General features: G+C 39.2%; 1 protein-coding gene across 1 annotated transcript in view; it reads left to right on the forward strand.

Moving 5' to 3' along the window:
• The first annotated feature begins 255 nt into the window (after positions 1-255).
• LOC100555397 (monocarboxylate transporter 2) overlaps positions 256-14,321 on the forward strand; it is a 67,903-nt gene continuing 53,837 nt past the window's right edge. Inside the window, exons 1-2 of the mRNA XM_062969688.1 lie at positions 256-355; positions 4,322-4,581. Of these exons, the coding sequence (XP_062825758.1) occupies positions 4,365-4,581 (217 nt within the window). The 5' untranslated portion in view covers positions 256-355; positions 4,322-4,364. The remainder of the gene's footprint in view (positions 356-4,321; positions 4,582-14,321) is intronic.

The following is a 14,321-nucleotide window of genomic DNA, read 5'->3' on the forward strand; positions in this document are numbered from 1 at the left end:
GCTGTAGGGCTGATTACCTGCTGCTTATGCAATGGACTTATCCTTGTAAGCAGGGATCATATGGAAACAGGGTTTTGCCTGCCCTCTTGGAAAACTGTTCAATCCAGTAAGCATTCACCCTAGAAAGGGGTAAAGTTTAATCCTTCAGAAAACTGAGAAAGAGAGATCACCAAGACAACACCATAGAGCAACCTTTTAAAGGCGGAAGACGTGGTGAAATTCCTCTTGACACTGAAAAAGAAGAGGAGAAGGGGATCACATAGACCTATTGCTCAGGCATTAATCATCAAGATATTAACTTCCTCCCTCACGTCCCTTTTGTTCTAGCCTGAAGAGGCAAAAAGACTTTTAAAAGGTAAGTGCTTTTCCTTTTACTTCTATATCAGAAAGAGAGGTAGAGAACATTGTTAGGAGGTGAGAAGTAAAGTTTCACTCCCTGGTAACTCTCCAAATCTCCCCAAAACTTAATATTTTCTTTTAACAATTCAGATTGATCATTTAGCATTTTTTAAAATTCCCAAATGAGCCAATCAATGTAAAGAAGCCACAAATGCCAGGGTTCAGTTGCCCCAGCTACCTATCCCCAATAAAAATGGCAGAAAACCAGCTCTAATTATGGCTAGAATTGATGCAATATCATTTACATTGTGCTGAAATTTGTTGATATGGCCTGCTGGATTAAAATTGCTCCCCTCCTTGTCCTAGATAGAGGGAGGAAGAGAGAGAAATCATAATTTTAGAGAAGTATACAATAAGACCCATACCAACAAGTAAAAGGTTGGGAAGGTTGCAGACTGCTGTACTATTAGTTCCTGCAGAACAACTGTGAGTTACAAATAGTTCCGACTCAGCTTGCCATGTAAACTGGGTGTGCTTGCTGAAGTAGGGCTGGGCAAAGGTTGGCCATCCAGATATTGTGGACTACAGCAGCCAGAATTCTACACTGTACTTGGGATTTATAGTCCATCATCAGTTGGTGGATCTCACAATTGCTTCAAAAGAATTTTCATAGGAAGCTGCCTTATACTGAGCCAGACCTCTGATCCATCTAATGCAATATTATCTACTCTGGGTGCATCTATATCAGTGGTTCCCAACCGTTGAGCCCCCAGGTGTTTTGGACTTCAGCTCCCACAGTTCCTAACAGCTGATAAGCTGGCTAGGATTTCTGGGAGTTGAAGTTCAAAACACCTGGAGGCCCAGAGGTTGGGAACCACTGATCTACACTGTACTTTACTTTAATTGTTCTTTACTTTACTTTAATTGTCATAACTCAATGCTATGCAATCTTGGGATCTGTAATTTGGTAATGCACCAGCACTCTTTTTCCTGGAAACTTATTTCTCCTCATTTTGGCAGACAATAAAATCTTGCGCTGAAGGAAGTCAGTTCAGAATCTGAGTCTACCAACATTTAAGGATGGGGACAAGTCCTTATGTCTTCTGCATTCTTAATTTTATCTCATGTACTTTCTCCCGTACTGATCAAGCACAGTGTTGATTAATGAATACACCTGAGTTTGGAGTAGGCCTACAGGATTTAAATTCCTAACCACCTATGACTATTTCTGATTGAGCCACCTTCTCCTGTAGAAGTCATTGACGTCTATATATGTCTGGGGAAGAAGATAAACACAGCTCATCACATGTACAAACATCAAGCATTATCTATCTGAATCTTGCCTTAATGCATATTGATATTTAAGATTGTTGAGAAAGCATGTGAGAATTTACAAACATAAGAGCAACCTTGTTGGATCAGACCAAAAGCCAATCTAGAATCTCATCCCATGAGTGGGGCAAAATCAGGGGAAAGTAAAGGGAAGCTTCTTACCCTGTTCCTTCCTGTCTTTCCCCATCTTCTGGGATGGCCATCCCTCCCACTTCCTACTGCATTGATGCCTGTCTTTCTCCTGCTTTTCTCCCTTTGGAGTTGGGTAGCACTCAACTCTTGAAGACGGATTTAGGGCTCGATTTCCATGTGCGGTCCCATGGAATCCGACCAGAAGTGTGCTTATGTCATGTGATGGCCTCTGTGGGACTTCTGTGGGGATCCATTTCTAAGGCACATGGAAACTGAATCCTAAACCAGTGGGATGAAGTCCTTAGTCTAGTACTCCATTCGTTTAGTAAAAAGCCCACAAAAAGTAGAAGAGAGTGACAAGACCCTTCCACCTGTGGTCCCCGACCTCTGAAACATATTGACCCTGACTATTAATCTAACTTACTGACTTTGAGATTAATCATAGGCATACACGGACCTGGCTAATCTCCTTTTAAAGCAGCCCAAGTTGGCAGTTACCACAATATCTTGTGGTTTGTTTCTGTTGTGTTTTCAAGTTGTTTCTGGCTTAGAGTGATCCTAAGGTGACACTATCATGGGATTTGCAGGACCGAGGGTGCCTGATTCACCCATGGTCATTCACAAGGTTTCAGTGGCTAAGTCACTTCAAAATCATAGTCCAGCATTCAAATCACTGCAACACACTATTGTTGTAGTGAATAGTTTAACTGAGTGGGATTTTGAGATGTGTTTGTAAGAACAAACAAACTTAGGAAGACCCCGACTATATTGTTTTTTCAGGCATTAAATAGGTAATCTTGGGCTAGTTACTCTATCTAAGCTCAGCCAAACCTTACTCATAATAGTTGTTAGAATAAAATATGATAACTCCCTTACATTCCATCCTGAGCTCCTTGGAAAAACGCTACATAAAATGTAGCATGGCATTAAACAAATGAGTAAAAAAAGTTCATATGAAAGAATTTTGTTATGGTTACCAATGATAAACTGTTGATTCTGATAAAACTTGCTAAAAAATAGAACGTGAGAAGTTATCCAAAGTAATTAGTTACAGCTACACTTGCAAGTAGAGATCCCTTGTGCTGTAGTGGCTTGAGTGACTATGACTCTGGAGACCAGGGTTTGAATCTTCAATCAGCCAGAAAAACCCACTGGGTGACCTTGGGCAAGTCATACTTTCTCAGCCTCAGAGGAAGGCAAAGGCTAAACTCCTTCTGAACAAAATCTTTTGATAGGTTTATTTATTATTTACAGTATTTATATTTGGTCCTTTTCACCCCAGGAGGGACTCAGGGCAGATCACAATGTACATATATATGTCAAACATTCAATGCCATTAGACATACAGACAGAGACACAGAGACAATTTAACATTTTCCAGCTTCCGGCTTCATGAGGGTATGCTCGAATCTGGCCAGGGGGAGCTGCTGCTTCACATCCACTGTGACACCAAGTCCTTGTTGGAGTACTTCCTCATTCTTCTGCAAGCTTCTGGATGTAAATGGTGACATAAATTAGTTAAATTAGTTTCCCCGCACAAAGCAGTACCTAAATCTCCTACTCGACAGATGCAATTGTCTTTTGGGTTGCTTAGGTAAACAACGAGCTAGGCTATTTAATGGTTGGGTGCTTAATCAGACCCGGGCTGGATTTGAACTCATGACCTCTCGTCAGTAGTGATTTATTGCAGATGGCTACTAACCAGCTGCACTACAGCCTGGTTCACTTTAGAGTCACCATACATTGGAAACAACTTGAAGGCACACAGTATCAAACACTGCCAAGTTCCCAAGAGCAGCTATTGCTATTTTGCCATTTCTCAAAAGTTACAAAATATTTACCTATAAAATTCTGAACCTTGTAAGCTACTGATATGTAATATTTATTTATTTATTTACCTTATTTATATCCTGCCTTTCTCTACTCCAAGGGGGACTGAAGGTGGCTTACAAATGGCACTTATACAGTGCCTTAGGCATAAAAACGTAAACTTGAAATAAAATTAGATTTAAATTGATGCATAATTAAAATACAGTAAAAAAATCCTTTTATCACCCACTTCAAAATTGCCATAAGATGCACATGGGACAGGAACGTAAGCCACCACTTGAAAAAAAAAAGTGCTATTTCATTTATTCAAAACCAACACTGATAAAAGTAACCAAAAGATTGATATTATGCTATATTGAGCCATATTGCAAATGACATAACTCATTATACAAGTTACTTTATTATGCAATGCATTGGGTTACAGTCCTAATGCAACTTTCTCATTACAAAAAAGGAAACTTCATTAAAATGACTTGGTTACAACTAGTTCCCTCCAAGCTCTAACTGAAACTGATTTGCCACCTGAGTTGTTCATTCTGGTTTATACCTGTTGAAAGAGTGCGGCCTGACAGTTATTGTCTGCAAGATATCATTTTTATATAGCCTATATAAACCTCCTATAAACATGGGTATAAATGAGCCCCATATCAATGAAAGCTTTCAGTCAGCTTGCTTCTCCTTTGTGCAGGTTCTTCTCAGGGTTTGCTCCAGGTGTGAAGTATATTTCAGTGATGTCTCCTCCACTCAATACGGACTTGGGCTACATCCCTCCAGACGGGGGCTGGGGATGGGTTGTGGTCTTTGGAGCGTCCATCTCCGCCGGATTTGCTTACTCCTTCCCTAAGGCTTTCACCATCTACTACAAAGAACTCCAAGCTGTTTACAGCATCTCATACAGCCAGATTGCATGGATCTCTTCCATTATGTGTGCCTCAACCTACGGAGGAGGTAAGTGAGATGCAATTGTTTGATTCTTTCCCCAAAGGTAGAAAAAGTTGCTTTCCGTGTATGGTTTTAAAAATCCAGTTTCTTCTAGCATGTTTTAAAAAGTGTTTCAGAAAGATCTATGCACCTCACTGGTATTTAGAACTCAGGAAACTAGAGCTTTTAACTAAATATTTCACTTCATATTGTTAAGATTTTAGTTCATTAAAAATCTCAGGATAATATCATTTTCTTACAAGGACTGGTGACAGGCAACCTGGAAATTTGTTTTGCTAACCTGGAAAAGTTTATAAAATTGCTAAACGCTATAACATATTTCATTTTTGATAGAACATTTAATGTTTGCTTGACTAAACATGGTGCCCGTACTTTTTCTTGCATTTCCAAGTACACAATCATATTTTTACCATAATAAGTAACTGGAAGTTGAATAACTCAGAGATAAGAAAGATGCCCTTCTTCTAGTTTTGCTATGAGTCTGATGATAATCTGACCTTTTCATATGATCTCAAACTAGCTCTTATTGTGCAATTTTAAGTGTCTGGCATTTGTCGAATGAAAAGCTAAACTTGCATGTGATTTAATTTAGATGCAATGACAAAATTAAGTCTGAAATGATTTCTGATTTAAGTATGAAATTGGCAAGATCCCCTTTCACAAAGCTTTTTTCTTTAACCTACTTTAGGAACTTGAGGAATTAACATATTTACAGTAATCAAGGCTACTGTTGTTGGTCAGTCCGAGTTTGGCGCCCTGATAAAGTTTCTAAATCTGGCCCTTTGTGTTCAAAGTACAGATAATAATTATGGTTCAATCTGGTTTTTGGTTTCTTTCTCTGTAGGCTGCTCTTTTACAATGTTTATTGATGGGAAGGGCTGACTCTCCATTTTATTTGTGCAGCCTGATAGGGACACATAAATTGCCTCTGAATGGATGCATTCAGCAACCATCAGAACTCACAAACTAAATGCAATGAGAAATTTCTGAACAAAAAAGGGGCAACTTAATTAAATTTATCATAGCTCAAACTACTGGAATTTCAGCACTAACAATAATGGAATTATTAATGATATTATTTAACAAGGAAGCACTTTTGAAGGCTAACACATTTTATATTTCCTAATTAGTTATCTGCTCAAAGGCTATGTCTTCTGAATTTTTGAAAGAAAGTGCTTCTTGCTTTTTGTTTGAAGAATTAGAATGTTTAGATGCCCAGGGAAAGAGAAGAAAAGTTTCAATGATGATAATAATAATGATGATAATACTTTATTTGTATCCCACACTATCTCCCCGATGGGGGCAACATACAACAGCAAACATTAAATGCCATAAAGTGCAACCAAAAATAAACAAACAAACCAGAAATCAACTAATAACACATTAGACATCAACATAAGACAATAGTGAAACATTACAACATCACACACAGATAAAGTACATGTTTAAACAAATAAGCATTTGGAAACAAAGCTTAGAAATTAAAAGTAATAGGTTGTAAACATTAAAAATTTAAAAGCCAGAATAAACTGTTAAAGGCTTTTGGTTTAGCAGTTTCAGTAACTGATCCTTCCACACCTTATTTTTAAGCATAGTATATAATCCATTTTATTTAAATTTGACACTTTAAGTTATACCTGTCAAACAGGGCCTTCTCAGTGGTGGCTCCTCGACTGTGGAACTTCCTCCCCAACGATATCCGGCAGGGGCTCCATCCCTTTTGGGCTTTAGAAAAAAATTAAAGACATGGCTATGTACGCAAGCGTTTAATGAATAAGCTTTTAAGGCTTGACATGGTCTGGACCAAGGATTATGCACAAGGCTTTTGGATGAACGGATTTAAGCACTTTACATGTTTTAAGTTTTATATATTATTTTTAATTGTTTAATGTCTAATTGTTTTAATTGCTCTATGTTTTATTGGCATTAAATTTTGCCAGATTTGTAAGCTACCTTGAGTCCCCTCGGGTGAGAAATACGGGATAGAAATGGCGTAAATAAATAAAATAAATAATAAATAAACAAATTTGGAGGGTTTCAGAAAGTTGTAGAAGCGCATGACAATCACAGTTTTTAGGCAGCCTATAGGGCACAAACTTTTGGTCCCAACCCCAAATGGAGTCCCCTTAGCTCAATGTTGGGGTCCTGAAAAATTTGGCAACATGAAAAGTTGTTTGAACATCACCTAGTGGCAGTTTTAGACAGATTAATCTGTTGAGCAGTGTTCCCAGTGGTCTCTGCAGAAGAGATGCTTCTGTTGTGCTTCATACAAAGGAAAATCAGCATGTTTAGCAAGCCTTGCAAATGTTGTTAGTAAAAAGTTATACCCATTTCATATACCTATATATCTGGAGTTGCATAAAAATTTCTTAGGCAAAAAGGGGCCATAAGTGGAAAAAGTTTAAGGGTGGTCTCTTCCAACTCCATGATTCTATGATTCTAGTCTTTGCTCTGCTGTAGGGGATCATTTTTTGCAATCTTTTTTTTTTTTTTTTTTGCTTTAAAACGCCCTCTAGGGGTATAAAGGGAATTTCCACTCGGTTTGATGTATCCCAGCCCTTATCACCTTCAGGGGTCAGACAAAATGTCTGCAAAATCATTTAATTCTTGTTTTCCCCATATTGCCTTCTAGGGGATGGGAGGCATTTCCACCATGCTTTGGGTTCTGGAGCAATTTAAGCCCAAAGGTGAATTGTTTTTGGAAATGGAAAATGAACAGGAATGAATTTAGTTACAAACGTCTGCCTTAGACACATAGCTTAGAACGGGGGTGAGACAACATGAAGTGAGAGAAATCTCCCACTAGGAAGGGAAATCCACTCCTAAAAAGTTATCACGGGGAAAAGGTGTCTCCACTGAAGCTTTATCTCCAATCCTTGCTTCCACAATCAGCCAAATTTTTCAAAATCCAATTCTCATAGGGACAGAAAGTGCAGTGAAACCTTCTGAACAGGAGCACAGACATCAAAACAAATGCCACAGGGGTTGGATAATTTGCTTCCCAATGCTTCTGACTGACAAACAAATTCAGCTTAAGAACAAACATACAGAACCTATCTTGTTCATAACTTGGGGACTGCCTGTACATTATTACAATACCAAAAGAAACTTCTTCCAAAAGTGTAATGATATATAAATATGATTTCCCTAGATATTTCTGTGGTATTAATAGTACTATCTGTAACCACCATTAATTACTTCTGCCATGATTTTATTGTGTTTTAATTGCCCTTTTCTATGTGTAATGCTCTGATACTAAGGTGGTTTTGAAAATTTATCAATATAATGTGTTGTCAAAGGCTTTCATGGCCGGAATCACAGGGTTGTTGTGTATTTTCCGGGCTGTATGGCCATGTTTCTGGAACATGGCCATACAGCCCGGAAAACACACAACACCCCTATCCATATAATGACAATATTAGATAGATCCTGGAATATTCCCAAACTCTATGAATACCATCTGCAGCTGCTTGTTGGCTTGTCTGCAAGTATCACATATGCAAATCTGAAACAGATTGAACAAATTCTGAATTAGTCCACTGCTCTGAGTAATTTAGCTGGAATTAAAACTTCAGGCTCAATCTAACAACATAGGATGAGCTTTCTTGGATTGGGGCAAAGGCACATGTAGGCTGATACCATATTCATGTTATCAATTGATAGCTGATACCAATTGATGCTATCAATTTAATCCTTGCAGTTGACCTCCCTTTGCAATGTATGTGCATGTGCTTCATAGGCAGAAAAAGCAAAAAGTGTTCGTTATTGTCCATAATACTGAATATTTTCCACAGGAAATAAATACCATGATGTGATACCATCATGTAAAGAAGGAAATGATACATTGGAGCCCCAGGGCCATAACAGAAGGGTGAAATTAGGGTAATACATTGTGTTTGAGAATATTTATGAAAACATATTGGCTTGCCTTGGTGTATATACTGTCCACAGAAGGCAGGATCTTCAGGAGTCAAAATATGCAACGTTGTCAAGAGTGAGCCACGCAAAGGCTGTGTCTTCCATAACAGAGTCCTTGTAAGTTTTTGTACTTGTCAAATTACAGCTAGTGACATCACAAATATCCCATGTATTTTTTGGATAATTTTCCTGGTGAAAATGGGGAAATTGCCATGTCTACTCTGGAAAAGAGAAGAAAATGTTTATACTCTCGCTGGCTTTTGGGGATCTGGGACTTGTACAACAAAGGTCTTTTTACACATAATTAAAAATGTAGATTCTACTTTAATTGCCAGGGCTGCATCTTATTGTAGTTTGGTGAGAAACCAGTTCTCTGTGGCAAAGATTTCCCTCCCTGAATGGTTAGTTCAAGGATTCCTTAGGAAGGAATGAGGGCAGTTAAAGTGTTATATAGTACTTGTGTGGTGTGAAATAGTCTGTTTGATTGGTGATGTGTTGCTGGTACTGACAATATTTCATGGGGTCACTTTTTGCACAGCTTTCTCTTGAAAACTTGCCTGGTTACCATAGTTCAGCAGTTCTGAAACTGTGCTCAGGATTCCATAGAATTGAGCCATAGCAGTTGAAGTGATGCTCCCCTAGATAATTGTAGTAGTATCATTCCACTTTAACTGTCAGGTTCCCATCCCACAGCATCCTGGGAATTGTAATGGAGGAATAGGTGCTTAGGATTTGCAACTGGAGAACTATAGCACCTCACCAAATAAGCACAAATACCAGGTTTTCCTGTAAGTGTGCAGTGTGAAAGAGCCCTGACACTTCAATCAGCATTACGGATTTTTCCTTTTGCTGAAAACTAAAAGTCTGGGATCTTGAATCACCAGTTGTGGAGCTGGAATTAGGTGCCCATACATTGGCAAGACTCTGAGCACACTTTTTTTCATCAAGAAAATCTGGAATTTAAGAATTCTTGGCAGTTAAAAAGCTGGTTTCTGCAAGGAAAGATTCCTTGTTGTGGCCTGTTTTGAATACAAAGTACGGACTTTAATTGACTACTATTGCTCTTCATATAATTATGTGTTCTCATATTTCACACTGTGCATTTGTAAAAGACAGTGGGGTTCTTAAATAGGGTGTGGTAGGGAGTTTGTCTGTCTTTGATAACTTTTTAAAGAATTCATATTTTCATCACACAGTTAAAGCACATGTGTTATTCATTTTTATTTTTATTTTTATGAAAGAATTCTTTAACTGCTTTTTGCATTTGTGTGGTATGAATTTTCAGGTTCTTTTTGTGAAGATATTCTTTTCTGCAAGTCACTTCCATCCTCTACAAGCGGAAGTTAAATATTTTCCTTGCTTCATGCCTTCTTCATTCAAAACTTGGTACTATGGGACAATCACATTGATGTGTGCACAGATGACGCTAAGGCCATGGTAGGTCATGTTTCTGGCATTGTTACAAGAATCAAAGTTTTTAAAAAACAGCACAAGTGGTCATTGCGTATTACACTGACACACCCTCACAATGAAAAAAAATGCCAGTGTTATTAAAGCAGGTACTAGACAATGGTATCAAAATTATCAACTTTGAGGCATATCCTTTGCAGTGTAGGCTGCTCAAAATACTGTGTGAAGATATGGTAAATATACACAGGTCATTGTTATTACACAGAGAAGTACGATGGTTGTCATGAGGTAAAGCGTTGTCCCTTTGATTTGAACTTTGAATGCAAGTTTCTTTACTTTTGAATGATGACAAAAGTTTTGCTAGCATTTTACTTGAATGATCAGGAATAGTTGTGAAAATTATGTTGCTTGGCAGACATTTGTTTTGAAAATGAATGAATTCAGCATATCTATAAAACGGAAACAGAAGACAATATTGGGTGCTAATGACAAAATTACTGCACTGAAGAAAAAATAGTGTTCTACATAGAAAGCATTCTACATGGAAAGCATTTCTTCGACAGAGTTACAAGCTGGGTCGATGCAGGGCATGCCATGGATGTAGCGTACCTGGATTTCAGTACGGCCTTTGACAAGGTCCCGCATGACCTTCTGGCAAACAAACTAGTCAAATGTGGGCTAAGCAAAACTATGGTTAGGTGGATCTGTAATTGGCTGAGTGAACGAACCCAAAGGGTGCTCCCCAATGCTTCCTCTTCATCCTGGAAAGAAGTCACGAGTGGAGTGCCATAAGCAGGGTTCCGTCCTGGGCCCGGTTCTGTTCAACATCTTTATTAATGAGTTAGATGAAGGGTTAAAAGGCAAGTTTGCAGATGACACTAAATTGTGAGGGTTAGCTAATATTCCAGAAAACAAGAGCAGAATTTAAAATGATCTTAACAGATTAGAGAAATGGGCTGAAACTAACAAACTGTAGTTCTACAGGGACAAATGCAAGATACTCCACTTAGGCAGAAAAAAAAATGAAATGCAAAGATACAGAATGGAGGACGCCTGGCTCAACAGCAGTACGTGTGAAAAGGATCTTGGAGTCCTCATGGACAACAAGTTAAACATGAGCCAACAATGTGATGCAGCAGCTTAAAAAGCCAATGGGATCTTGGCTTGCATAAATAAGGGTATAGGGTCTGGATCCAGGGAAGTCATGCTCCCCCTCTATTCTGCCTTGATCAGACCACACCTGGAATACTGTGTCCAATTCTGGGCACCACAATTGAAGGGAAATGTTGACAAGCTGGAATGTGTCCAGAAGAGAGCAATTAAAATGATCAAGGATCTGGAGAACAAGCTCTAATAGGAGTGGCTGAAAGAGCTTGGAATGTTTAGCCTGCAGAAGAGAAGGCTGAGAGGAGACATGATAGCCATGTCTAAATATGTGAGAGGAAGTCATAGAGAGGAGGGAGGAGGCTTGTTTTCTACTGCCCTGGAGACTAGGACGCGGAACAATAGCTTCAAACTACAGGAAAGGAGATTCCACCTGAACATCAGGAAGAACTTCTTCACTGTGAGAGCTGTTCAGCACCGGAACTCTCTGCCCCGGTGTGTGGTGGAGGCTCCTGCTTTGGAGGCTTTTAAGCAGAGGCTGGATGGCCATCTGTTGGGGGTGTTTTGAATGTGATTTCCCGCTTCTTGGCAGGGGTTGGACTGGATGGCCTGTGAGGTCTCTTCCAACTCTATGATTCTATGAGAATAAGGATCTGGTATGTTTCCCATTGACTTCAAACTTTAAAAAAGAAAATAACAATGAATGAATCATTGCTGGCAATAATGAAAGAACACCTTAACAATTTGCTTCAAAATTTGAATTCATACTTTCCAAGGGACACTCAAGAGTTAATTTGAAAGAATTCTGAGTGAATTGTAGATCCATTTCCAGTGATATCAAAGCCAGCATCACTGCGACAGAATATGAGATCCTTATAGAAATGGTTTCGGACAACCATTATCAGACAGGGTTGTTGTATGTCTTTCGGGCTGTGTGGCCATGTTCCAGAAGTATTCTCTCCTGAGAATACTTCTGGAACATGGCCACACAGCCCGAAAGACATACAACAACCCTGTGATCCCGGCCATGAAAGCCTTCGACAACATATTATCAGACAGCACTTAAAAGCAAATTACTTCTCAAATTTTGGGCTGAGTTAGGGGAGCATTTTTTGATATTGAGTGCCTTTTGGTTCTACGCACCTCTGTGAAAAGGCCTTTTCAAGATACATGGCTACAAAAACTAAAGATCGAGCTCATTTGGACGTAGACAATGCGATGCATTTTCAACTGAGTTCTATGACACCGAAAACTGACAAACTGTGCTGCAAGAATCAGACAAATCATTCACATTAATTTTGGGTGTTGTCAACTATAGTTGGGAGATGAGGCAGAATTATTCTTGCAAGAGCAGAAAATGGCAGTGGAAAGCTTTGGGCTGTCCTTGTGGGAAAACAACTTAAGGACAGAGAATGCCTTCATCCTTGCAAATAATGTCTGTGAAATCAGAGCTATTAATTTGATTTATGTTGGCATAAATACAGGCAGTTCCCAAGTAAGGAAGGACATTGGTTCTGTTCTGTAGGTTTATTCTTAAGTTAAATTTGGATGTAAGTTGGAACAGGGACATGTTTTAAATGTGGCCAACCAAATACATATACAGTAGAGTCTCACTAATCCAAGCCTCGCTTATCCAAGCCTCTGGATAATCCAAGCCATTTTTGTAGTCAATGTTTCCAATATATCGTGATATTTTGGTGCTAAATTCATAAATACAGTAATTACAACATAACATTACTGCGTATTGAACTACTTTTTCTGTCAAATTTGTTGTATAACATGAAGTTTTGGTGCTTAATTTGTAAAATCATAACCTAATTTGATGTTTAATAGGCTTTTCCTTGATCAGTCCTTATAATCCAAGATATTCGCTTATCCAAGCTTCTGCCGGCCCGTTTAGCTTGGATTAGTGAGACTCTACTGTATCAGTTTTGGATCACATACGGAAAGGTTAAAACCCCTGTGGAGTTTGTTTTGCTATCAGTGCTCCTCTTCAGAAGACTCCACCACACTTTCCATCCCTGTGTTCATGTAATATTGTAACACTTAAATAATGAATAGTATTGTCTCCAGTTCTTTTTTACTAGTGTGCATGTGTGTCTCTTCTTCTTCTTCTTCTTCTTCTTCTTCTTCTTCATTCACTCAGTCGTTTCCGACTCTTCATGACCTCATGGATCAGTCCATGCCAGAGCTCCCTGTCGGCCATCGCCGCCCCCAGTTCCTTCAAGGTTGAGCCAGTCACTTCAAGGATACCGTCCATCCATCTTGCCCTTGGTCAGCCTCTCTTCCTTTTTCCTTCCATTTTCCCCAGCATCATTCTCTTCTCCAAGCTTTCCTGTCTTCTCATGATGTGGCCAAAATACTTCAACTTTGCCTCTAATATCCTTCCCTCCAGTGAGCAGCCGGGCATTATTTCCTGGAGGATGGACTGGTTGGATCTTCTTGTGGTCCAAGGCACTCGCAGGATTTTCCTCCAGCACCAGAGTTCAAAAGCATCTATCTTCCTTCGCTCAGCCTTCCTTATGGTCCAGCTCTTGCATCCATAGGTTACTATGAGGAATACCATTACTTTGACTATGCGGACCTTCGTTGCCAGTGTGATGTCTCTGCTTTTCACTATTTTATCGAGGTTGGCCATTGCTCTCCTCCCAAGAAGTAAGTGTCTTCTGATTTCCTGGCTGCAGTCTGTGTCTGCAGTGATCTTCGCACCTAGAAATACAAAGACTATCACTGCCTCCACATTTTCTCCCTCTATTTGCCAGTTATCAGTCTGGTTGCCAAAATCTTGGCTTTCTTGATGTTTAACTGCAGCCCGGCTTTTGCACTTTCTTCTTTCATCTTGGTGATAAGGCTCCTCAGCTCCTCCTCGCTTTTGACCAACAGAGTGATATCATCTGCATACCTAAAGTTGTTAATGTTTCTTCCAGCAATTTTAACTCTGGCCTTGGATTCATCAAGCCTTGCATGTCGCATGATGTGTTCTGCATACAAGTTGAATAGGGAGGGTGAAAGTATACAGCCCTGCCACACTCCTTTCCCAATCTTGAACCAGTCTGTTGTTCCGTGATCTGTTCTTACTATGGCTACTTGGTCTTTATACAGATTTCTCAGGAGACAGACAAGGTGACTTGGTATCCCTAAACCACCAAGAACATGCCACAGTTTATTATGATCCACACAGTCGAAGGCTTTACAATAGTCAAGCAGAAATAGATATATACACACACACACACATATACACACATACCTTATTATTCATACTTCTGTATACATATAGTGTACATTATGCCTCATAGACTATAGACAGATAGGAC

The sequence above is a fragment of the Anolis carolinensis genome, chromosome 2, assembly GCF_035594765.1.
Source record: "Anolis carolinensis isolate JA03-04 chromosome 2, rAnoCar3.1.pri, whole genome shotgun sequence".
NCBI lineage: Eukaryota > Metazoa > Chordata > Lepidosauria > Squamata > Dactyloidae > Anolis > Anolis carolinensis.